Genomic DNA, 26,738 nt, shown 5'->3' with positions numbered 1-26,738 from the left:
TGAAAGTTATTTAAATTTGAATGCAGAGAATACTTTATTAACTGATTACAGTTTTGATGACCAATTTTTAAACCATAAGTAGTGTGGGAAACATAGTGGGGGACATTAAGGCCAAGCCATATATATATAGACAAATCTGGATACTGATAATCTGTACATTTAACCTCTGCTTTTTCTTTATACATCTTTTATTCAGTGTCTGAAATTAATCAAAGAGGAAAAACCCAAAAGAACTGGCCACTAATTTAGTCTTATACCTGGAGCTTTTCCATGGGTTTTTGAACGCAGTGTAAATCTCAGTGGAGATCAAACAGATTTTTTTTTTAACCATACTCCCAATGAAGTGTTCAAGTATAACTGGAGCTTGTTTGTGTTGTTACAGACTTGTGCAATTATTTTTCTCTTTCAAAAACTAGCAGTAGTTCTCTCGTGTAGAGGTTAATCTACTTAAGATAGTATTAAACTTAGCTAACAGATTCGGAAATCAATATAAATTAAGTGCCTGTGGTGTGTATCAGTTTTCCTGCTCTAAGCAACCCCTATCACTTAAGTGGACATACTTGCAATTTTACAGAATTACACTGACTTTTCAACAAAACCCAGAAAAAAATTAATTTACTATTCTTGCACCGTGAGCAGTGCTCCTACACAATGTGATAACCGTTTCCCATTTGTACAACTCCCTTTTGTAAAGTTGGGCAACACATATGAAAGGAAGACAGACATCAATTGTTTGTGTTCTGAAAGAAATTTCAGTTCTTTAGTTCCAGTCACTGAAGGAAGAGGCAGAGGCAAGTTTGAATTATCCCAGAAAACTGAACAATTGGTTTTATTTGGTGTCTTCAAGATGCTTCACCTTCTGTGGGAGATGTAGATGATGTAGGAGAGACCATTTCAGGTTTTCGTGAAATTCTGTCCAATTCAGCCTGAACATCTGTTAAAACTGGCTTCTGACCTACAAAATAAATGTGTAATATTCAGTCATGTTTATGGAAGTCATGTAGTATCTTTAATTCTCAAATCAGAAAAATCCTAAAACTTGTTATCACACGCTTTGGGTGCAGAGTAAAGGCATAAGGCCAAAACCCAAAAGAAACAGAAAGGAAACAGTACAGAGAAAGTCATATCTTTTAATATTTCCGATTTCTCAAAGAAACTTCCATAATTATATATTGTCAGTATATGAAGAGTTAATGTATAAAATATAAAAAAGTTTATTACGGCTAGCAGTTATGACTACTTCTATGCAATTTTCTGTATATGTATTTTAAATAATTCTGAATGTAAATCAGAATTTAAACTGACTTTACCAAGCCCGGTAAAGTCAGTTCTGCACACTTTGTCAGCATAAACATGACACCACTGCTCATGGGTGCACACAGACTTGGAAATGGCAAATCCCTTTCTCTCCTCACCCACTTGCCTCCTACCTAACTTGGAATGGCACAAACATTTGTGCAGTCATACTCAGACCTAATTCAAGCTTAAAACACACCATTTTCCCCCCATCCTTTTAACTCTTACTCCCCAGTCTAGGTTTCTCTCCTGCTATGTTTTATCACAAGAATGGAGGAGACAATATGGGAAAACAGAGTATTAGAGTCTAATGCCAGGACAAGTGTGCATAGTTATCTTGGCCTGTAAGGGAACATTCTGATACACATGTAGTTTCTTTAGCAGTGTCCCAGCACCCTTTCTGAGCATGCAAACTAAGAGAAAGTTTCAGATTTGAAGAGAGAGTGCCATAGATATCACCCAATACAAGACAGCAAATACTGAGGAAGGTGAGGAGGCCACATCTAAGCCAAATGTATGTTGTATTTATGGTAATCACTTAAAAGCACAGCCCTTTGCAACATTAAACTGGTTACACCGTAACCCTATTTTTGTTGCATATTAGGAAATTTCTGAGAACATTTTTGCTCCTTAATAGTTTAATTCTGTTCTTGAAGTTTCTGCCATGGCCCCGGACACGACACTTTTCTGGAGTGCTGCCTCCGTTTGCCAGGCATCACCCAAACCTGCTGCCCAGCTCCCCACAAGATTCTTCAGTGGGTGCTCTCACCTCATATTGCATCAGCTGCATTTGTTTGAATGATCTCCATATGCTGTTCAAACTGGAACTGCTGACTTTGCCTACAGCAGATTAGGAAGTACTCACACTTCACTTTGCCAACTGAGCTTTGCATTTAAAAAACAGAAGTGCACCCGTGTAGGAAAAAAAACCCAAACAGGGTCAATCTACACAAAGTGTTTGTGGGAAATGTGTTCTTCTCTTTTACTGCATAAAAGTAAATACTGCTTGTGTTTAACTGGTACTTGACATTACTTTCCCCTAAGTGCAGCATTACTAACCTCTGGGGAAGCAGAGAGGGAAGGTGTCTGTATATGTATATTCTCAATTAATACAGAAATATTTTAAATTGGAATAGCAAGAAGCACCAGAGTAGTCCTGAATCTAGCTTTAGCACAGTCACTCTTAAACATTTCTAGATTAATACTAATTGTTAATCACATCATGTAATGTTAAAATAAAATAGGTAAGTATTTTACAGGCTGTCACCAAACTCAATCAAAGCATTCATCACATCAGAGCTAGAACACTAGAAGAAGAAAATTTAAAGCTATTTTAACACTGACAGTATTGTTAAAAAAATCAACTTGGAAATTTAGTCCCAATCTACCTGAATAATACTACAAGTGGCTTATAGCATAAGCCATTTTACTGGGATGGTGAGAACAAAGGAAAAAACTAAGAACTCATGTGGACACAATTCATCCTTAAAAAGCTACATGAAAAAGTTTTTCTTTGCTCTTCTGAGAGCCATAAAAAGGCAATGCTAAACTGCTGTGAAAACAGAAGCAAAAAGCCATATAAAATATAACAGCATAAATATAAAGCATTTATATATATACACACACACATAGATAAAGCATTCAGTTAAATATAGCAGTGTTCATACTTCTGATAAACTATACTAACAGGAATGATCCACCACTTAATTTGGATTGAGTCGATCTTTTGTCATTAATCATACCTGACTTTTTTGCTGATGGTGCTAAATTGCCGCCAGCACCTCCAGTGCCACCTCCTCCTGAACTGCCACCAACACCACCAGGGCCACCAGGAGAACCAGTTTTCTTGCTCAGGAGACTATTGAAAAAGTTAGCCAGGACTCCTTCAGATGTAGCTCCAGCTACAAGGAGAGGAAGGAAAAAAAAACCACAACACAAAAACAACACAGATTTTTTAAGTAAATACTGATTCAGCGTGTTCACCAATCTAAATAAGCGTATTAAAGCAAGCAGGCAAAGCAGCTATTTTACTTCCCCAGATGTATTTGTACCCTCATAAGAAAAGGTACCTTTCATATTGGGATCAATTTTTTTTGACCCAGTAGGGATAGGTGTAACACTGGCAACGTTTGATGTTACAGATCTATTTGGTGTCCTAGGAGATCCACCAGGAACTCTTGGTGAGGCATCCTATTAGAAAAAAAAACAAAAACAAAAAAACCCAAAAAGTAAAGCATAAGCATATATGAAATGAAGCACTTTGTTATTTCTCACAGCTCCTGAGCTTTTTTTTCAAATGTAGTATCTCATGCAACTGAAACGACATAGGATTAGATTTTGCTGATTGTGTATGTGTTTTTTCATATTTATATAACATTCTTAAAACTACTAATTTTACTGCAACTAAAGCACTAATGAAACTTTTCATTTTACTCCAATGAGAAACTTGAAAATCCATCTGTTACTCAGTACCCTAATGAAAACTGTACCAATTAGATCACTGAAGAGCTACAGTAAATTTCACAAAAAGACAACACGTAGCACCAACACTGCAGAAAGGATTAAATGCAGCCCAGGAGAAAGAGCATTATTCATTGCTTCAAGATAATACTTCATGTTTCTAGTTCATCTAAAGAGGTAAAGCTACCTTTGTAAGATCACAGGTTCCCCATTTAAACTTGTGTTGCCTTTTAGTTATTTTATTTGTATTTTAAATGTAGATGACAGTTTTCATTTGTCCTTAATTTTATGCCATTCCTAGAGTGATGGTGTCAAATTTAGGATACGAAACTCCCCAAGGCAATTCAGCCAGCATAGTTTGCTCCTTGGCACACTCTTGGGACAGAAAGGGGAGTAAACTAACTGCTTAGATGCATTCTAACATATGAAGAGGAAAGCCATGTCAGTTAGCCCTGGCTGTCAATACAAGTTGTCATGACTAGCTGTGAAGTGTCGTAATTTTAGGGCACTATACAATGAGACATTAAATACTATGTAGTTTAAAACAATTAGATGAAAGAATATTTGATAGTGCAGTTAAAAGCAACCCTCTAAACATATGAATAATTTTCATGTGATGATATTTAAAATTTTTATTACTAACCACTGGCCTTCCTGCAGCAGTAGGTGGTTGTTTCGCCAACTGTGACTGCAAAAAAACCAAACATACACATGAAGTGTTAGATATTACAGTGACTGAGAACAAACCCCAAAATCTGTATTGGGAATGTTGTTAATTGAAACACTGGCTGCTTGTTTTATAGACAGAAAGTTACCTGCTGCTTCATAAGAAACACTTGGTCATCTTCTGCTACGATTTCTTTTTCATGAACAAACTGCAATATAAAAACATAAACATAATTTTGACTAAAAGAAAGAAAGGTATTTCCTTTAATATCTCCTGGTGAATATGACCAAAGCATTCAATAATGAAGTACATGCATAAAATACTACGATGACTGCATATCACATTTTCCATATTTAAGACTGCTGCCTCAATGATTCCATTTAAACTAAGTTAATTAGAAGTGAAATAGAGGTATCATTAACTCCTTTGACCTGGCAGGCATAAAGCTCTAGATGTATTTGTAGAAAGACCTATTAAAAAGTTCATTAAAGCGTTCAGTAAAAGAGGAATGAGGTAAATTTTAACAGGGCACGTTCAAGGCTCTGAAGATGTGTAAGAAACATTCATGGATGCACACACACTGCATCGTGCTCACGTCTCCGTTAATTTATTGAGGCATCCCCTTAGCATTCCTTTATAGGTAACTGTGGCCAACATGACTCTTCACATGTGTTGCATTAGACTGGTATATTAACTGGACACAGACATCTCCCTGGACACAGATCCCAGTCCTCTGCATCAAACTGCAAGCCCTCTCCTTCCAAACAAGCTCATCAAAAAGTTTGCCCAAACAAGCGTGGCAAATATCCAAGTTTACAATCCAGGCCTGAAGTTTACAAGTATGCAAAAGAAAATATTGTCAGCTTTACTTTCCTTGGACACCTATTTAACACACTACTGTATGTGCTTTGATTTTTTCCCTAAAGATTGCAGAAATGACATAGTATTAGTTTTCTCAGCTAAAATAATTCCCACTTGGAAATATGATCAGTCACAAAAATCCTAGTTATGTTAGAAAAAAGCCATAGAAATATTTGTCTTCAATAACTTTTGCATGCATGGGGTCCACTGTTGCTGGCATTTTGTTCAAGAACCTCATTTATATTTACAGGTAGTTCTGTCATAGCATTTTGTTAAATAGTACAAGAGAGAAAACATACTGAACATATGGAGAATCTGTTTTCACATGTTTATTTTTGATTTTACACTGTCTCAAGCTTTCTGATTTTAAATACTCCAACAGAAACAGAAAGCATTATGAAGTTATAAGCAACTCAGAGCAAAATGGAACGTTTTTAAAAAACAGTAACTCAATCTGACAAACAGGCAAATGACATTCAGGCTTTTCAATACCAAATACATATTAAAAGCAAAACAATATATTTGTAGTCTTGAACAATGTAAAAGTGGTAGAAAAAAAAAGTGCAAGCTCAAGAAAAGCTATAAAATACACAGGGGTTTTTTTTTGATAGCTAAAGAAGAACTTTAAGAACAAAACAAGAAAACCCCCCACAGGGTTTACCACAGTTACTATAAGCTGGAAGCACAGTCTCAGTGAAAGAGAAACAGTCAAAAAACTGACAGGCAAATAAATAGCAAAGAAGTTGAATGCCAAAACACCTCAATTTACCTTTCTGACTGGTGGTTTTGTTATGATATCTTCAAAACTGTCATCTGCTTTTAGTGTCTGAAAGTTCTCATGCAATATTCCTATCTTCTTGTCATTATCCCAACCTGCAGGACTAGAGAAAGAATTATTTGGCTTAAAATCCTATTGTTACTTCAGGCTATTCATGTATGCACTCCTGAACTGCACAGAACTGAAAGCCAGGAAAGCTGTCATAGCTCTCATTCTCCTGTGCAAGCAAGTCATTGATCAGTACAAGCAGGGAGAGATTGGTTCACCATAACAGAGAAGAGGAAAATCTCCGGGTTTAACATTTCCCTTTGGGGCAGTGAAATCTTGATCCACTGGCACTCACCAAACTCATGAGATGTTAAATGGAACTTTAAAAAACAAAAACCAAAAAAGGCTCTAAATGCTGCCTTATGGTATTACACAGATACATTTTGCAGTCATGTACACATAATAAGGCAGGTAACTTACATAAATACTGCATCTTTTTCCACAACAACAGCTGGAACATTGAAAGGAAATCCATACAACTTCTGGACTATATATTTATATACTAAGTCAATGTTTTTGTTTTCTTTTACTGAAGTGTAAATAAGTGCTGCCCCATCTGAATAAACTTGTTAAAGAAAACTTAGTTTAGTGGCTAGTAAGAGACGCTAAAGTAACCTTTAAACTACCAAAAAAGGGTGATCTACGTTGTAGAATTTAGAGCAGGAATACAAAACCAAATAAGTCAACCAAGTTTCAACACTTAAACAGTCTTCTGCTTTTAGTGAACAAGGGTTTTCATGCCATATCCTTATATCTTGTCATTAGCCCACCCTGCAACACAGTCACAGCAACATTAGCATTAGTAGCTTCAAAAATGCCAAAGGTCTTCCACTTTCCCACTTGGGTTTTTTTAAATAGGGGAGCAAGTTCTTACATTATACAGTGATCTGCTTTTGAATGAAATGAAGGCAAATGAGTTGTACTGTATACAAGTTACTAAAAGACCAAAGGAGTGCTGAGTATTCCGGCATGGCTCAGTATCAAATTAACACATCTTATGCACAGGATTAATAAAAAAGCAATTTTTACTTTAAGATTATAAAAATACCAAGGCCCCTAATTTATTTCTACATGCTTGCAATTCAGATTCTACAAGAAAGTTATATAATGGGGTCTGATTCCCATTCAGTGAAGTTTAGAATAGAATTTCAAGTTGTACGTGGCATATAGACTCATGAGCCTGATCCCTATGAATATTTTGTATTTTTCCTCCACCCACAAGAGTTATTACAGTTACCCAGAATTCCATTTTCAAAAATTAGGTCTTGCAAGCCCTTTGAAGGAAGTGCCATTTCAACTGAGGTCTCTGGTTCTTGGGCTAACTTTTCCATCTGTCAACTGCTGTCTCTTCAATAGCATTTGAACTTCCCTTTACTACAGCACAAGTGATGACACAATGTAGGCATGTTACTAGCATCTAAAATCTATATCTCAGCATGTCTAGCTGACTAAACAACACTAAACAGTATTTAATATACTTCTTTAAAAATATGAAATCTAAAAGTAATAAAAGCACAGCAACAGCTTCTGCGCATTGTCTCTGTACCAATATAAGAGAAGTCACACACTTCTTTCCTTCCCTGAGAACCTCATCCTGTGAAATTACTGAACACAGAGGAGACTGCATATTTGGGACAAAAAGAATAACATGCCTTATGTACATCTGGAGCAATATCATACTGAAATGAATTATCTTTTTATTTTAGGCAGTTAGTCAGGTAAATTGTCCTGTTTTGCGAACTGACTCCTAAACATGGAAATGGAGGCAAGTAAAGAAGTTCACGGTAAGGGGACATGCTAGAGACTCCTGCAGCTCTGTAATAAAATAAAATTGAAAAGTTTAATTCAACATTGGCTGTAGGTGAAGCTGAAGCAGACTGCCAGCTACAGTAAAGGAGTTGCATCCTACTTTGGTACAGATGAAAACACTCTTTTAAGCTTGTCATAATTAATAGGAAGATTTGAGTCATAATCATCTTTATGATGTGTTAAAGGATACACTGTAAGCAAAACCGTCTGATATGTGACTGAATGAAGTCGAAGTGTTCATCTCTGTAGTCATGCTCTTTTTCCAGAACACTGATGGCATCACACTGTCAAAATAAACACAAAATTAATATACTACTTCCAGGCACCTGCTGAAATAGCAGTGCTGCTACACATCCAGTTCACAAGGGGAAAGGGAGATGGAGTGGGGAGGGGTAGTGTAGAGGAAAACAAAAACCTGCTAAGATACTTTAGAAGCCTAATTGAATGTTTTTGTTTGTAATTATATATAACTTGATGTACATATACTGTGGTGAAAATTAACCAGGGAGGTAAAATGATTGGCATTTTTCATTCACTCCCCCTCCCCAATCCTGTGCAATAACTCAAAGTCTCTCTTGAAAACTTACCCACTAAACGACTTCACTATTTTTTACCCAATGTTTTTTTCACACACTGTAGTATTACAAGACAGTGTTTTCAATCCAGTTACTAACTAGCCCTTTGTAAAGAGAGACAAAAGCAAGGAATGTGGAAGTAGAAAAAGAAAAAAAAAGGAGTGGGGAGAAGAATAACAGAGCTGGCAGGTGAGAAGGAAGGTGCTGCTCAGATGAGAGGGTCAGACTTCCAGTGAAGGAACAGCATATGCATCAGAAGGTTTATGCCTTCACTGTGGGCCACAGAAGCTGCAGATGCAGTATGCTTACTGCCAATGAGAACTGAAGAGCCAGGGGGAGAAAAAACAACAAAAATAGCCACAGGAGAACCACACCGTTGTTTTCTTTAGATTAAGAATATGGTTACATATCTAACAGAAATCAAAACAGATCACAAACACCCTAAGAACTGAGGAAAGTTAATAGAGCAGCACTTTACTAACTGTAACTCTCAAATATGTTCATCTTCAGAAAAACAGATCAGAAATATTAAAAAAAGTTATCAAAACACTATGTTCAGCCCAAGGAGGACTGTGGAAATCAAGGGGAATTCTAGTTGCTTACTGGCTAGCTCACTTCTGTGAGCAAAACCAGATCTGAGGTGTTTATCAATTCCTTGAAAACTGGTAGAACTAAAGGAAAAGATAATTCCAAAATAACATGCAGTGAGAGGTTCCAGAAAATAACCAGTCTTCAACATTAAACAAAGAATTTTTCAACAAGCTATTCAGAATAACTTAACCACATGCTTCCCTCCCCAATTCCACAACTGACAGAGAGTTGCTTAATTTAAATATGCAAAAAACCTAAAATGTGAAACAAACCTTTGTACAAACTACTACTACTGGAATGCCTAAGTTACATGTTAGTGTATCTGCACCCAGGGGTAAAATCACACTGTCATCTTTGTCTTCCTGTAATGAAGTATTTCTTCTCTGTGGAGAAGCTGGAAAATCCTCGCCTGGTTCTATATATTCCTGGAAGTCTCTTACCACTGAAAGTAAAAAAAGTTATATTAAAACATCAGCTACTTTATTATTTCAACAATGATTTCCACTGGCATTGATCTCTAGCACTGTTGATTGCATAGTACTTCTGCATCTTTATGTTGAAAAAATGGAGCATGCATCTAGTGCTGACTAGTTGTTTGCTCTGTGCAGCACAGGAAAGACTAGCAAGTCTAAGATCTGCTGGACTGGCAGCCAGAAGAACATGATCTAATAAAAGTGTCCATAAGGACAACATGAAACCATTTTTATTTTATCACTGTGGAACCACTAGGCAGGTGCTATTAACGATTACTGTTTCATCTTTTTCCTGAAGGACATAAGTTTCCTTCCATTCTTTTTGGCAAAATTAATGGAACAGTTTGTCAGAATAAACAGAATTAAGCCCAACACATACTGCTTAGCTGCTACCATATACCAGGTTTTATCTACAAACTCTTTGTCCATTCTTCGCTCTTTGTACAGAGAATCTACAGTAGTAATAAACAAAAAAGAACAGAATACACAAACACTATTTATTACCTAGCTTTATAATTAGTTAATGACATAGTAAATATTTGGTATGCTTTTAAAATAGATCAGACACTACTTTAAAATTTAGCAGGGAGGGTAAGTCAGAATGTAACTTTCTATTTTCTCATTCTTGTCACAACTGTCTTGTCATGTTCCACTGCACACACCCAAGCCTCTCGTAACACAGCCACTTACTATTCCTCCAGTCAGGGATGCAATCTTAGGCATGAAATGTCTGTATCTTTCACATCATGTCCTGTTCCACACAGCAGAAACAAGATTCTACCAAACCAAACCACTGATTACTATTCCATGAGTAGCACATCCTAATTCAGCAAAAGAAGTCAGGCAGCAAGGCAGTTCAGCTGCATCACGCACAGGGGCAGCTTATCTACCCCCAGACATTCTCACCTCTTTGTCCTGATTTGTGTTAACCCACTGCTACCTTTGCTAGACTGACTAAAGCCCTTCAAATTAACACCTAGAAAAGCACTTGTGGAATTAACAGAGCAAGACTGACTTCAACACCCTAGAGGAAAAATTATATTAGGTCAAGATTATTCAATTTTTCTGCAGCTCTCTGAGTTCACAATAACAAAAAGCACATGCACCGATTATAATCTCTACTTGAACAGCCAACTTGGGCTCTTATTCAGGGACCGCTGCTACTTCAGTCTGGTCTGAGAGCCTCCCAAATCAACTGAATGTGTTTTAAACCCAGAGTCCTCACCAACATATGCCAGTCACTCAACATCTTTCCTGCACAGTATCCTGTCTGTTCTGGGATAAAATAAAAATCACACTACTCCAGTGTGTGAATTCCTAAAATTCCCACTGTATGATCATAACATACTAATCTTTATATGAGTACAGAAAACAGTAAAAAGGAGGATTGATTTAGTGTATCACACCTCAAAGACTGTGAAATACAATCTCAAGTCTTTCTTAGAGACACAATTTCATTAGACACAGACTAATTCAGTAAAGAGAGAGGGCTTTTGCAACCCTTCACACACAGCTGCTACATACCCCCTTAATATCTTTCCATATGAGTTCTAGTCCTCCCAGGGTCTGTCTTTGAGAGAAGCTAAGCTGCTGGAACGGGAAGACAAACATAGCAGCGTATCTCCAGAAAATTACACACACAAACCCTCTGTAGATTTCAGCCTTGTTAGCAAGTTAAACCAGCTCAAAGGAGCACTGAGCCTGACACAAGAATAAAGTAGGACCATGTAGCCAAAAGTCATGCAAGCAAGACTCCTCCCTGCTTCTTCTGGCACTGTCAAGCTCCTGCCTGCCCAGCAACCCATGAAGCCACATCACAAGAGGATCAAACAGCTTCCAGTCACATCTGGATTGTGTCCAGGGCTTCTGTTATACCCAATGTATAGACTAGCAGTATCTGTAAGAATTAGACCAGATGATAAAAGAACAAAACAACAGAAAAAACTAAACAAGTAGCATATTTTCTTGACTTGCCTCATGGTTTGCAGTTTCTGGATTTTGTAGAGTTTTGCTATTCTGTTCACTCAGTCAGTAAGGAAGCAAAACTACCAGCTACACATTTTCGATAACAGAGATATTGCATCCTTACTACTTTCATCCAGCAAAATCATATCCTGAAATTGTATGTTAGGATGTTTAATACACATACACACACTAACTCCATTCCCAAAAACCAAAACAAAAACCACATCCAAACAAGCTCAGCTCCTCCCTCCTAAAAAAAGTTATTTTTGAGGAAGATATGATTCTCAATGATACTTCCCTTAAAAGAATTTCTCTCTTAAAAGGATGAAGAAAACGACCAACTTTCCCCCCTTCTCCCCATTCTGAAGTATCTACAACCATTGCCTGACAGCTTATCACAGCACAGCTACAACCTGCATTTCTAAAATAACTATTCAGCAATCTGGCACTCAGATGCTTAAGAACACACCAGTTACAGAGTGACTTCAGACTTACAAAGTTTAATCATCCTGTTTGATCTTAACACACAGCTTTCTCAAATACTTTTCCTTGCAGTAATTCACCAAGAGATGAATGGGAAAGACTCATGTTTTATTACCCCAAGGGAAATACACTTGTGCCCAAAAGTAATATGGAGCCATAATGTTAGCAAGTTCAGGCAGACAGTTTAGGGAATCCTGAAATATTTTTGTGTTCTGCATGTTTAAAACTAAAAAGACAAGACACTGACAGAGCCATATCCTATCCATGCCAAAACAAATATACAGCTGTGTTAATGTCAATAACAATTATGATAAAAATCTTCAAGTAGAAAGGGCCCAGGCATAGCCATGTTGTCATGAACTCTCTCAACACTGACACTTTTGGCAGGCACAGAACAAGTCCCAGATTCTCTGAGTAATTACAGGAACGATTATGAAGCAGATGTAGTGACCTACCGTTTAAATAAATTAATAAATTGAAAAATTGAAAGCTAAGGATTTTTTTTCTTGGAATATCTCATCTAGAAAAATATGTAAAATGCAAGATTGTCATTTCAGCTGTGTTTATTCTGAAAGTTTTTTCCCCCCAAATTGTTATTCTGTTAGAAAGAAGTACTAGTATTGTTCATACAGCTACTTCAGACTTATCTGAAGCTCGACTGGCTTGATAATCCCTAATTTTAAGTAACATTTCCAAAGAATGAAAAAGACTGCAATGGAGGGATTAAATGGTGCAGAAAGCATTAAGCATATTTAAATGGATTCCCATGTATTTGCAGAATACTCACACTTCTGTTCCATTTCTTTCATTTCTTCAGGAGGAATTTTTAACTTGTCAATATGTTCTCTTACAACACTTGCCCATTTTTGTAAAGAATCCAGTGCAGTCCAGGGTCTAGACATGTCTACTACCAACATAATTAGAGTGTCCTTTAGAGAGCTCGCCTCCATTGCAAATTTAAGAAGACCTTTGTGATACAGGTCACCATCCAAAATCCATACATTACATCTTGTTTGGTCTACAAAAAAAAGGAAAAACATTTTATGAGATTTACCTGAAACACACCACTACAAAATGGCTATTAAATCTTCTTTAGACATGTAAAATACAAGGAAGAAAGCAGATGACATATCTTTATCAGTCAATTGAACATACATAACATCACAGCAAACTGCATCTTGTGGAGACAAGCTCCTCCTCTTCCAAACCCTGATGTTTAATGGCTGATAACTGAAGATCTTAAATACATCATCTGAAAGGGAGAGATAGCATTCAACATTTCAAAAATAGTTGTTCACCATTTTAGAGAGAGAAAATGTTTTCTTCAAGATGCATCTCAGAAGAGCAGAACTGGATGAACTCAGTCATCCCTTTTCAGCCCTCAGTCTGCTCAACTCTCAAGGGCTGCCATCTCTCCTTCAAACTCTAACATGATACGCCTACATAACTCTTCAACTACAGAATGTATCTTGGCCATTCAAAAAACTGAATAACTGCAAGTTTTTAATGATTGAGATGGACTTGAAGTTATTCTTCCAATTTGTGAAAGTGCAATCAACATACAAATAGACCACCCCACTGCTTTTTTTCCCCCAAAAAACCCCCACCATACTCCAGTATTCACAGACACTTCTACAGTTAATGAGGAGTTGTTGATTTAAAATTAAGGAGCTTAACAGAATTACATTTTGCCTTCAGGTAAGTTTTTATCACTTGTTACAGAAGTCTGATTTAGATCAAACTCCCAGTACTCTTAACTCTGGTTTCAATTTACGTTTGAGATCAATAGCCAGGTATGAAAGTCAGGAAAGCAGATGATTTCACATATCCCCCCCCAAAAAAAGAGGCCAACTTCTTCTGGTTCTCCTTCTACACAGATTTGTTCTTATAGTATAGACAAGAATTCCCATTTTTCCCTAAAGCTTCCAGTACATCCTTATTCACACCCCGTAACTCCAGGTATTTGGATCTTAAACAGGATCTTAAACATACTTCTTACTTTCTAGCAATGCCTTCACCCAAACTTTTGGATTGGTGGTTTTTGGGGTTTCTTGTTGTTTGTTTTTTACATCTCCCTTAGCATCGTGCACATTTCCCCACCCACCAATCCGTAACAGTAGTCCTGCAGATTCCATGCCACCAAGACAAAGGTTTCTCTGTAGGTTTATGGTAACTACTTGCTATAGTAATTGAAATGGAATATAGAAGCCTGGGCATCTTTTCCTCTAGGCCTGAGGAATGTACATCTATTCAGAACGTTGCAGCTAAGTCTGCTTCCCTGGTCTTTTCGGCCTTTTCTTCTGACGAGTTCTTCTCCTCCTCTACCACTTAAGCGGTCATTCATGGTATCTACTAAGGGAATTACACTGACAAACTTCCTTACCATACAAATCCCTTCTGGCCTAAGCCATGATAAAAGAAAGAAGATCATCCCACTATATTATCACTATGTTATCACCCAGATATATCACAGATACAAACTTACCATCTCGGTCTTCATCATGCACATTTAAATACAAGTATTCCATTCCTCTTCCTTTTTTGTATTCCTCTATTCCTTGAATTTTTCCTATTAAGCTAGTTTTACCTGCTCCATCTTCACCTGCAGAAACAGAAGTAAGATAGCACTCAATCTTTAATCACTGTTACATATTAAAACCCACCTGGGGCAATAAGAAAACCATATCCTAACAGGGTGACTGACCTCACTGAAGTTTTGAAATACAGCAGGTTTTGCCCAACTCATCCATCTGTTCTAAGTGCATGTCTCAGCTTCAAATCTTATTTCTAGTTATTGATAAATGCAATTATGCCACTAACTGTCTTATCTGAAATAGGCTCTCACACCTATCTTTAAAAAGCTCTGTTAAGGAGTAGTTAAATACCTCAAACAATTTCAGTCTTTCAGCTACAACCAAAGTAGTAGCAAAGTTTTTTCTAAAGTAGTTTCTAAGCTCCTCTTACAGGTCAGAAGAACATGATTTAGAACTCCCTCATATCAAACAGCACACAGCACCAGGCTGAGTAAGGCAAATCTGTTTCCTTAGCATTTATGGGTTGGTTCCTTTGAATATTTTCTCTGTTACAGGTCTGAAGAAACCTTAAACAGTAAGCCCACTGCCTTACAGTACACCTGTGTGTATTTGGGTAGCACAGAGGAACAAGCCTGCAATCCAGATCCATTCACTCCTATTCTCTTCCCTCCAAAAGGAGCTCAGGTAACCAATGAGCCTTACAGCACATGCACAATGTAAACACCTCAACTAGCACCAGAGGCTCTTCTTGAAAAACCTAATTTCTGGTCATCTGTCCCAGAGTTGGAAAACTTCACATGCAGTTTTTCCAACTTGAAGGAATAATTAAGCTGAATTTGGTCACAAAGCAGGGTTTTGCCACTCTGATTTGCAGAATGATGTGGATGTAACAATTAGACATCAGAAAATTCTTGAAACTCACTCACAAGTTACAAAATTAAGATTAATCCCAGGTCTCTAAGAGGCACCTTATGAGTTTTATGTTAAATGCAACATTTTTTTCCCAAGTCTCTCCTATACGAGGAGAGTATAAACACTTGCTTTCAACCACATAACAAAGAGGAAAGTTCAAGGGCAGTAATTTTCACTGTTAAACATAATGATGTTTTCCCTTTACAGGGAACTGACCATGACCTTATAGGCAATGTTATGGCTACATTAAAAACACTACAGAAATAAACACTGGGAAGAGCAGAAGAATTACACTTTGATAGACTGATTTTGAATTTGCTTAACATATAATTCCTAAGGTTACCACATGAAGCCTTCAATTTAGAGGTAAGCTTTATTTTCATATTTCACTAACAGTCTAGAAAACTTAAGACTGCTGACTTTAGGGAGTCAAGGGGATTTTACTCAATTGAATGAAAAGGCTATTTTAAATAAAATATATTTTTAAAAATAGAAAAAAGAGAAAGAGAAATAAGACCAGAACTGAAGTTTAAAGTCTAGTTTAGACAAGTAAAAAATTAAGTTGTATCAATTTAACTTTTTCATAATTGAAGAGCTCATTTGTAAGTTTCTTAACCATGTTATATATATCACGACATACTTGAGCAAACAACTACAGCTATAATTAAATAGTGTTAAATAACTATTGAAAAGCACTCCTATTTTCTATTCATACATCAAGCTTTTCCTCTTCTTGTAAGAACATTCTATAAAATAAAAATTCTGACGAAGAAGTGAGGAGTTCAACCTTCATCACCAGAGATGAATTACAATTCCTCCTCCGCTCTCACCCAAGTACTTATCCAAGCTTCTTAAAATTGTCATCTAAAAACAACTGGAAGGAGTTTATTACCTGCTACTCTGACATGTTATGAAGTTACTTCAACTTCTGCCAACAACGTCTGTATGATTCAATGGGCTATTTTACCTTTTTGAACAGGCAGCTTCAATTAATTTGTGCTAGCAGAAGGCTCAACAGGTAAGACAAACCAAAATTATTCCTTTTAATGAGGGGTTGCACTCAGCAGCGTTCTTAGTTTCTCAGAACAGCTGACTCCCAGCTAAGTTCTCGTGTTTCACACAGGTGGTAATAAAGATTTCAATTGCTAACACTGGGAAAGTTTAACATCTTCTGCAAAGCATATCTGCCAGTTCTTAGCAAAAGTTGCTGCAACAGGTCTGCATAACTGCAGGTGTTTTTCTACATCTGACAAAAGACACACTTAAGCAGTCTAAAACATGCTTATACAGATGTTAATAGCTGTGCAACTATTGTTTGAAAGTGCTCATGCTAAACAATATAGAGAAACTTGAAATATATATCCCACAAGCCTCTTACTTATCACAGCTCTGTGTTATATCATTTTCTCTCCACCCTCATATTTCCAACTGCCTAAAGTAAATTGGAGTTCAATATTGTTAATATCTTACGGCAAAATAGGAGCTGGAATTTTATTTCCTCCCCTAGATTGGAAGAAATTTTATCAGTACAGCATAAGACAAGTTGAGTTGATGTAAAACTAGTACCTCTAGTATGTACACACAGTAGAGTCATTTCTGTCTTCCATCACAGAATTACCTAAATTCACTCTGTTCCATGAAGAGGACTGTCTACTCCCTTCTCATTAGCAAATATCCACCCATTTCAGAGCACCAAGGTCAGGTAGGTGGATCACTGACACATATAATGGTATTGGACGAGTCACTGCATGCAGAGAGCAGCACTCATCTTTCAGCAGAAAGCCAGAATGATGCATTAGTGAAGTTTAAAGGGATTGGTACTACTTTCATTAATTACTCAGGTAAGGAAGAGAATAGTATAGTTTGCAGAGGATGTAAGAGAAACCAGAAGATCTGTGGAGAAAAGAATTAGAAGCAACACTGACAAGTGGTCCAAAACAAGTTAGCAATCCATAAACTAACAAGTTTACAAACAGGATGACCCACCTGCAAGGGTGCAAGACAGCTGCCTAGGCAAATGTGCCCAATTCCATAGGAGATCCAGAGTTCTTGACATATTTAAGCCAAATTAGAGTCAATATTTTTTCAATATCACTGAAAAAGCTGTCAGAAAGTAAAACTAGAACCATTGTATATGACATAAGGACTTCCTCCTTTTTGTCCAAGCAATTGATCATAAAAATTGAGGAAAAGATAACTGTCTGGGCCAAGAGAATATAGAATCATAACTGAATAGTTTGGGTTTAAGGAAGTTTAAAGGAAGGGACTTTTAAAGTCATCTCATCCAACCCTCACACTAGTCTGACCCAACATGCTAAGACTCGAGGTTTCATCTGCCTCTACTTTCTATGTTTAATATGTTGAATATACCTTTTAAAATTGTGGAAACTCCAAATGTATTTGCATCGCTGTTAATTTTTCCAACCTGAGACTTCAGTATAAAACACTTGAAAAGTCAACACACTTTGAATATACCGAGTTATGCTAGGAAAGAGCAGCAGTAGGATTTTGTTTTGTAGCTACTCTTCAGCAAGAATATCAAAATACAAATCAATTCTAAACCAGTGCTTATCTAAAACTCTTACGTAGTTACTAGAAATCTAATTACCAAATTAATTCTGAGTTCATGCAATGCTAACTCTCAAGACTTCTCAAAACTCAAACATTTTACTGTAATATCTTTAGTGTGCACAAAAGGTTCTCTCCCTAAGGAGGGGGAAATATTTGTAAGGAAATGAAAGTCTATTAGTCGTTTGAGGTTTGATGAATAATGTACAGCATAATAATGCAATTAGCTTTAAGTCCTACCAGGGACATATATAAAAGTATATATGCTTTGAGAAAAACTCAATAAGAATACATATATACACATATACTATATGGCATTCGGAATGACAAACTTTAACACACTTAAGCATATTTACCTTCGTTTGTTGTCTCTGGATATCTCTAAAATATCTAAAAAATAATGCTGCTTAGTTTCAGACAAAACTAAAATATCACATTCCCTAGGCTTAAACATCAATGCATACTAATATTATGAAACAGAAGTGGTTTTTTTTTAAAGTGCTACTGAAGGAGTACATAAAACAGAGCCTTATGTACCTTCAAAGAGAGTCATCATCATCCTCCAGTTCCTTTAAAAATTCTAAGATGGAAAATCCTCTAGCTTCTTCTTTATTTCTAACTGTGGGATTATTAAATTAATTATTGACTTCCATACACAAACTCACTGAGCAAAACATTTCTGACACCATTTTCGATAAGGAATTTCAAGGTAGAATAAAAATCAGGTAGATTTTGCATCCTGCTTTTGCAAACAATACAAAAGGTCCTATTTTTGCAGAGTAAATCCTAAAGAACTAAAATGCCCCATTAGCTCAAACTGGACTCACACACTAATACTACAGTGAGGACACAGAAGTGATGCTTCTACCAAGCAGTGCTATGCACCAAAGCTGAACACAAGTAAAAGTGAGTCAACAGATTTAATTTTGCAGAAAAGTCAGGATAGGAAGCAGCTGAAACAAAGCCAACTCAATCTGCTTATGCACAGTATTTCATCATCTTGTTAACAAAACGGGAAGTCTTACACTCAACTAAGCGAAGCCATTGCATTTTTATGCCCACACTTCTACTACTTCATCAGAGTTTGGGGCTGTCAAAGCTCCTCTGTCCAAGGTGCTACTCTGTCCACAAAACAGTTTGACAACATCCTTGTTGCTGCCCTCAAACATATAAGAAACTACAGTAATACAAGCCTTTGCCAGCCTCCTCCCTTCTCACTACTCCAGGCAAAACACATGTTTACTGAGCAGAAAATCAAACCTCACTAAATGTTCTGCTACAATACAGAATTTAGCAGAATAGTCACCCCCAGACAGGAAGGGTGGGCAATGAGGTGAATGAATTGCCTTCTGTGAGCGCAGGCAAGCGGGCACTTATCGATGTACTGCTACACAAACTGTTCAGCCATAAGCTATCACAACAGAGAGAACTTAGGCTCTATTACACAACTTCTTCAACCTTTCAATTACACATTTTAAAATTCAGAATATTTAACACTTCTGCTATTTCCACATTTCTTTTTTCTTTTAGAAAATTCAAATAGAAGTAGATTTTCACTTGTCGTAAAACAAGACATTTCTTACTTCTCACAGAAGCCTGTACATGGAAGAGCAACCAGTGTGTTATCTCCAGGACAGACATGGGGTTTGACTTTTTATTTCAATTGTTTTTCCACCGCGATTACAATATGTCAAGGCAAAGAAGCACAAAGTGAACATTTCTTTTGTGCCATCAGTATTGATGGTCTGCACCTCTTCGATCTAGGCTTTGATTTTTTTTTTCGACAGCTCTTGGAAAAACCCCAGATGCATTTAATTTTTTGTAATCTATAATCCTACTGGCGCCTTGATGGGAGTTGGTGTGTTTGCATTATAAACCAATCAATTAAAATTCAGCTTGATATGAGAATTATACAACTCATCTCTTAAAAAAAAAAAAAAGGTCCAAACAAGGCCACACAAAACTAGAAATGGTCCTAATTAACACCTTCTGCACATCCCACACCCCCAAGCATATTTTCATGAATTAGCTTCACACGTCTTACAGTGCAAAAGACAGCTTCTGGGTAGAACAATTTAGAACATCTAATACCTGTAACATAAAATATTGAGTACTTTTATTAATAGAAAAACATCCATCTTGCTTAAATATGATAGAACAAAGCCATCGAGTCTAAACATGAGTTATTGAACAGGGCCAAGACGCCATCCCAGAATACCAGAGCAATCACTATTCTACACCATGTGAATGACTGAATCCTGATACAGCGGTGTAGAGACATAAAGGTCTTCTTCCTACTAGAACCAAGCACGTGGGTACTACAGCTATTTTCAAGATGAAGTACTTCTCACAGACTAATAACTGCTTTTTCTACAGCTGCATATTAGTGAAAGAGGCTTGTTCATACATTCTATACTAATTGAAGAATGCCTTTTGCAGAATAAGACCAAAATAATCCGAGTAAGCCAAATTTAGTTTGCTTTCAAAGAACCAAAGAACAAATTAACTATGAGATGATGAAATCCTTCTCTCAATCCCTCAAAACAACATGGAAGTTCACAATAAATAAGTCATATCAAGCCTTCACATAACTTGCCACTAAATTATTATTTAGTCATTGGATAAAAAGTTTCTCCTCCTCCAAGTTTGTTTTGCACTGCCAGGTTAAGTCTTTCTCCTCACATATGATTTTTTTGGTATCTTTGTGGCACCAAAAAATTATATAACTTCTCTGAGGAGCACCTTAATTGCACTTCTGCATTTCAACAGGATAGAGAGCAGATTGTAGACAACTCTTCCAATATGTCTTTTGCCAAGTCCTGCACCACGAGAAAACAGGGCCTGACTGTGGAAAAATGCACAGCAGAAAGTGTTACTTATGCTTGGAGAGACCCACAGTCAGAAAGCCAAATGTTGCAGAGAATTCCATAGTGAATATGAACAGCATCCATCTCTTAACACAAGCCTTCTCCTTTAACATAGCAGGAAGTCATCTAGTGTATTTTACCCAGGCTCACTGCTAAAATAGAATAATCCCATGTTACTATCCAAGGGACACCTTTATAGGTACTCCTGCCACTAACCTGCCTGGAAAAACAGAAGCACAATTCCTTTCACTGTTCTTCACCTTTGAAGCTATTTCAGATACAGAACCAGTAACCAGCAGCATCTCTGACAATGATGAGACAAACTAAAATAAATGCAATTCAAGGATTTCAGAACTTCCTATGCTGTTCTAAGTGAGTTTTACTACACAGCATTTGTGTAATTCTGACTTTTTGGAAGGGTATTATAGCTGGAAGGACACTACAAAGAAGTACTACTTAATTCTAAAAAAATGTAGCTACAAACCAAGCAACTAGAATCTTATCTAGGTCAATGCCCCATCAAAACAATTGACACTTTAGGAGTATAACTCTGCTGACTGAAACAATTTGGAAGGCTACGTTGACTACATTTGGAAGGCTTTCATTACCAGCAGAAGGTGAAGAAGTTGCAATAAGAGGAGGAAAACAAGCTCTCTGACTTAACTTCTGCAATCCTATGGAATTAAGAAACATTTGACATTAACAATATGGACAGTGTGAACAAGCAGTATTTCATCGGTTACACTGATGATCTGATCACAGTGGAACTTTCAGGTGTTTGAATAGGAAAAAATAAAATGGAAAACTAATTTTCCTGGTGTTAAGTACAAATTTAAGTAAGAAGACTTTACATACTCTCATGACAATTTGCCGTAATGGAACTTAAGAAGTTCACTATATTTCATGGGTCCGCTAGAAGAAAGAGCTCAAAGATTCAAACAGGCCTGGCCCTGAGAAGTGAGATGTCTAGGGTAAAGAGAAAATGTGGACACAAAGCAGTTGAACTCTCAGTGCCCACAAACTTAAAGCCTTTATTATCAAGTGGAGTGAAATGAATAAAGAAAACCAAAATGCTAGTGATTCAGTAGAAGCATAAGTGTGCAATACAGGACACGGAGTCAGGTGTACACGTGTCACTGGATGGTTTGAAATTGCTAGAATTGTAGGCAAAGAATATACTATGCTCCAGAGACAGAGGAACATATGAAATATAAAGCCACACAGAAAACAACTACTCAATCCACTTGCCAGCTGGGAGCCTGTTTTCTGGTGCTCGAATGCATGCTACAGTTTATTGGATAAATGATTAGTTCGGGTCTCTGAATCCAAGTCTCCACACATTTTATAGCACTATGGATTCCATCCGTCAGCTGCAATGGTGACTTGTCAGCTGCTCCCTCTACTCCACTGGCTGGTTAAGATATATCAGAAAGAGAGCTCCCAGTTATAAGCATCAGCCTTCTCATCACACTCAACAAAAAGCATCTCCTGCAATCAACTACCTTTATTACAAGAGGGAGCAGAAGAGACAGTCCAGGAGTTAAAAAAAAAAAGAAGCAAGAGCAACAAAAACACACTCTTTCAGTTATCTGCAAAAAGTAGCTAAAAATGTCAATGAAAGCAGTCCTTATGAAGGCAGGGACATCGTATATTTTCTGCTGGTATAGTCTGCTAAATGAGATAGCTATGGTCACTATGATAGAGCTGCCTAGAAATGAGAGTGTGACTCACATAAAGTTTATGAAAGCTTGAGTTTTCATTATTTGTTCATACAAGAAGAGAGAAATGCTTTCATGTTACATGTGGTGCCAATCAGAGTGTAAAGTCTTCACAGAAAAAGAGTTATTGAAAAAATGTCTGCAAGTGAAACAATTTTGGAGGAGTAAAACTGTGAGTTAATTAATATTTGGCTGATACTAAGCAGGGGATTACCAATATTATATGTTAACTTTCACTTCATGAAACTATGTGCCATATCTAGAGTTTAACATTTGGCATTCCAGTTTCCTTTAGTTATTGCTGTGATATGTCAAACTGCTTGCCAGATTCTTAAAAACGAGATGTTAACATAGCTAAAAACAAATACTGAAACAGGAGAATTAGCACGCCAGGTTCTCAGAACAACTAGGCATACAAATGTATGCACTGTTTGAAAAATATAAATGTTGTAGGCAAATTAGAAAACTTGTCCTAGGAAACAAAAGAACACTACGTGGTGGGTTTTTCCGGATGGCTTTTCGGGGGGAGGGAGTGGGATGCTGGAAGCTTAGGGAATTTTTTTAAAATGCAGATTGTAATGAAAATAAGCACTAATTTGTTACTATGTATCATGTTTCAGCTGGTAAGTTTTGACCAATATGACTGTTTATATGGCAAATATTTGTCTGCCACAAAATGCATGAAAACCATCAAGACTTTGGTCAGCTTTACAACTTCTGCTTAAAACTATTGAAAGCATAATGAAACTGAAAATAATCATGGCAAGAAGTGATCTGTATTAATAATAAAAGTTAGTAAAAAACTATCAAAAGGAACAAAGCTTGAACACAGAGGAAATGTGAGATAACAGAGAGACTGCAAACACACAGCTCAAGAACCCAAACAGACAGAACTTCACACACTGAATCTGTCCAATACAGAATACGTAAGTTCTCTCCTTTTTTCTGTGCCAGTGTGCTTCAGGCACAGCATCATGACTTGCAAGTGAACAACAAAGGTTAGGTATTCTCACAAAGAACATAGCCATGGTCCTCACTGGCTGGTCCTCAGATCTGATGTTCTTTTACCTAAACACATGTCAAGCTTTTTTTCCCACCCTTTGGACCAAAAACCACAATTTCTAAGCAAGAATCAGAATTTCCTTTACAAGCTTGCAAATCTTTTAAAAAACGCATCAGTTGAAAAAAGAAAAAAAAAAGTATTACATTAAGTCATTCTATAAACTCTAAGTAAATGGTAAAAAAGAAAATTTCTATATAACAGGTTGAATATCACAAACTAAATGAGCTTTTGGAAACATTCTATGGTGCCTTCTCTAGCCCCGAAGGAAGCAGTCTCCAGTTATTGAGTACTAAGGATTACCTGACTATGAAGAGAAGAAAAACAGAGTGTAATCTTGATAAGGATCACAGTTTGAAGAAGAATCTTTCAACTTCAACAAGGACAATCATCCATTTCAGGTTCAAGGTATCACATGAAAAGCTGTCAATCATTATGAAATCTTTCTTTACTACTACTAGAACTTCCAATCTCACTATCTTACTTAATTACATAACATAAAACGTAACAAATTAAAGGGGAGTGAGTCTTGTAACAGCTTCACTAGACCATCCTGTAGTCCTTGCACAGTCTTCTCAGTCAGTTTTAAGTCACCACTCAGCTTATCAAAACAGGAAGAAAAGGATCACAGTGATTGCTTTAGGATTATGGAGGGAAAAAAACCTTAACTTGAAAAACCTCAAGAGACTATAAACCACAAGACTATGCAGAATTATAGCGTGCATAGAGTCTGCATGAAAATCTTACTGAGTTTTAACCACGTTTCCAAATATTAACACGCAGTTCTTTCAGGGGACAGGGAAGTTGGCAAAGGAGTGGAAGAAGCAGCTAGTTATAAATCCATCCACTTGGATTCCTCATGTTGTCTATTGGTATTAGCATTTAATAGTCTTTCAGGAAAAAAAAAACAACAACAAAGCAACAAAAACAAAAAAAACCATCCCACTAATAATAGTAGCAATAATACATTCATACATACATGAATATGATGCTTGGGAGCATCCATTTCTTCTCCCCCCGCCCCCGAAATTTTTAATTTTGACGAATCATTTTTCTTCTTTCCCTCAACAGCGAATATCAGCTGGGCCTCTCATTATCGCCTTATCAAAGTCCCCTTCCGTAACTCCTCGCCCCGGCCAGGTTGGACTAAGGCACTGGGTGGAGATAAGCGGGCAGCAGCCGGCGATGCCGCCGCGCCACTTGCCGATGCTGCCGCTGCCGCCACGCCGGGTGGGCAGGGCAGAGCCGGCACAGCCAGCACGCCCATACGGCCTCCCCGCCCTCCGGCCCACGGCAGCACCGTCACTGACACCGCTCGGGCCACGGAAGCAGTTTTTGTGTCTGCATGACACACCACCAGGACCGGCAAAGCAGCACCGCTGGCTCAAGCGGGGGAGGTTTCAGGGCCCGCACGCCCCCCGAAACCAGCACTCATGGGGGGAAAAGACAATAAAAGCTCCCCGTCTAAGCCATCTAAACCTAAGGAACCAGGGTGGGGGAAGGACAGCGAGGGTATTATGGCGGGGTACCTACGATGACGGGCGTATCTAAAGCATCTCTGGATATTGCATATCCAAAATGAAGCTAAGCTATGCAAGGGAAGAAGCGAGAGGGTTAAGACAGCACCTTGCCACCCATCAAGCCCCCCTCCCCTTGGGGCGCTAAACAAGGGAAGCTCCAGAGAGGGCTCAGGAGCCAGCCTGTGTGCGGCGGGGATGGGAGAGGGATCGAGATGCTTTTCTCAGCCTGTGTGCGGCGGGGATGGGAGAGGAATCAGGATGCTTTCCTCACCCAGCAGGAGGACGTTCTTCCCCGAAGGCAGCTTAGAGCGGGAGCGCGTGGACACCTCGCTGAGGATGCAGGACCTGGCGTGGAGAGACGACACCGCTTAGGAGGGGGCTCCCGCTTCCTCCCGGTCCCCACCCTCGCCATCTCCCGGGAAAGGAGGATAAGGCGCGGGGGGCAGGGCAGGAGTTGCCGCTGCCAAGGGGAGGTGCCCCCCCAGCTCAGTGACTGAGCGGGACTGAGCGCCAGCGGGAGGGGAGGATTATCCAGTCCCCCTCCCCTCGCCGCCCGCAGGGCACGGAGCCGCTGAGGGCGGCGGCGGCCAGCGCGCCCGGGTCCGCGGCCGCGGGGCGGGGCGGGAGGGCGCTCACCAGAGGTTCTGCCCATCGTCCTCATCGGCGCCCGCCCGCAGCTCCGCGTTGTTGTTGTTGGTCGTGGCCGCAGAGGCGGCGGACGAAGCCGAAGGAAAGCCGGCAGCCGAGGAGAGCCCGGAAGAAGCAGAGGAGCCGAAGGAGCCGACTCTCCCCACCGCCGCCGCCATCTTCGCTGCTGCCTCCTCCTCCCTGCCCGGCCCCGCCGCCTCCCCGGGACGCGGAGCGGGCGGCGGCGCCGCGCCGGCGGGAACCCGGATGTTGGGAGGTCGGGGGCGGGGACGGGGCGGGGGGATCGGCGCTCCAGTCGCCTCCGTCGGGCGGCCCGGGAGCGGAGCGAGTGCCTTCGGGTCGGAATGTCTCCAGTGCCCTTCCCCGCTGCGAGGTGTTGCCTTGGGCAGGGAGCTGCGCTGTGCCGTTTGCTCCCCCGGCAGCCCCAGCCCTGAAGGAAGCACCTCGCATCCAGGAGAAGTAAGTGCGGCTGGGGGCGAGGCGTGCTTTTTGGGGAGGACAGGGTGGCCATCCTCTCCAGGAGGCCTCGTTACTTCATCTTCTCTCACGAGTATTGCTGGAGACCTGGAAAAAGATGGGTCGCATCAGCACCATTTTAACATCTCGACTCTTGCTGGAAGTCCCAGAAGAAGCAAGGAAGCAAGTCAGCCCTTTTCCCTCTCTTTACTTTGGTAGCGTGTTTGTGAGTGTAACACGTGAATGGCTTTGAATTCCGTAAAAGTTTAATGGGTGAGTTTTGTCCCTTCGGGGGCATTCAGGGAAAACCCAATGCAGGGGACTTTTCCTTGTGTACCTCTATTTCAGACAAAGGGTGCACATTCCCAGAGCCTCTGGATATACAGAAAGGTATTGGCTAGATTAGCGACTTATGTATGCCAGCAGTTTGTACTTTAGTTTTTTCTTGC

At 38.8% G+C, this 26,738-nt stretch overlaps 1 protein-coding gene across 1 annotated transcript; it reads right to left on the bottom strand.

Annotated features, from left to right (window-relative positions):
• On the bottom strand, positions 1 to 26,074 carry DYNC1LI1 (dynein cytoplasmic 1 light intermediate chain 1). The gene is made up of 13 exons (XM_051789020.1): positions 25,822 to 26,074; positions 25,457 to 25,530; positions 14,492 to 14,608; positions 12,794 to 13,024; positions 9,358 to 9,527; positions 8,110 to 8,203; positions 6,531 to 6,666; positions 6,054 to 6,165; positions 4,572 to 4,631; positions 4,400 to 4,444; positions 3,366 to 3,486; positions 3,039 to 3,197; positions 1 to 955 (listed from the first exon to the last, which is right to left on the bottom strand). Exons 1-13 carry the CDS (start codon positions 25,989 to 25,991, stop codon positions 843 to 845), a joined length of 1,602 nt encoding a protein of 533 aa, XP_051644980.1. The 5' UTR covers positions 25,992 to 26,074; the 3' UTR covers positions 1 to 842.
• Positions 26,075 to 26,738: the final 664 nt, after the last annotated feature.

This window comes from Manacus candei, unplaced genomic scaffold (genome assembly GCF_025592945.1).
Source record: "Manacus candei isolate 608988 ecotype Guabito, Panama unplaced genomic scaffold, ASM2559294v1 h1tg000026l, whole genome shotgun sequence".
Classification (NCBI taxonomy): domain Eukaryota; kingdom Metazoa; phylum Chordata; class Aves; order Passeriformes; family Pipridae; genus Manacus; species Manacus candei.
This window is presented reverse-complemented; position numbering and strand designations above follow the sequence as displayed.

Excerpts from the sequence above, each read along its gene's own strand:
- DYNC1LI1 (XM_051789020.1), bottom strand. The coding sequence starts at position 25,991 with ATGGCGGCGGCGGTGGGGAGAGTCGGCTCCTTCGGCTCCTCTGCTTCT. Across the intron at positions 6,667-8,109 it reads CAGACGGTTTTGCTTACAGT|ATGGGGCAGCACTTATTTAC; the intron begins GTATCCTTTAAC and ends AAGTTTATTCAG. Across the intron at positions 4,632-6,053 it reads CAAAACCACCAGTCAGAAAG|TTTGTTCATGAAAAAGAAAT; the intron begins GTAAATTGAGGT and ends TTTATATTGCAG.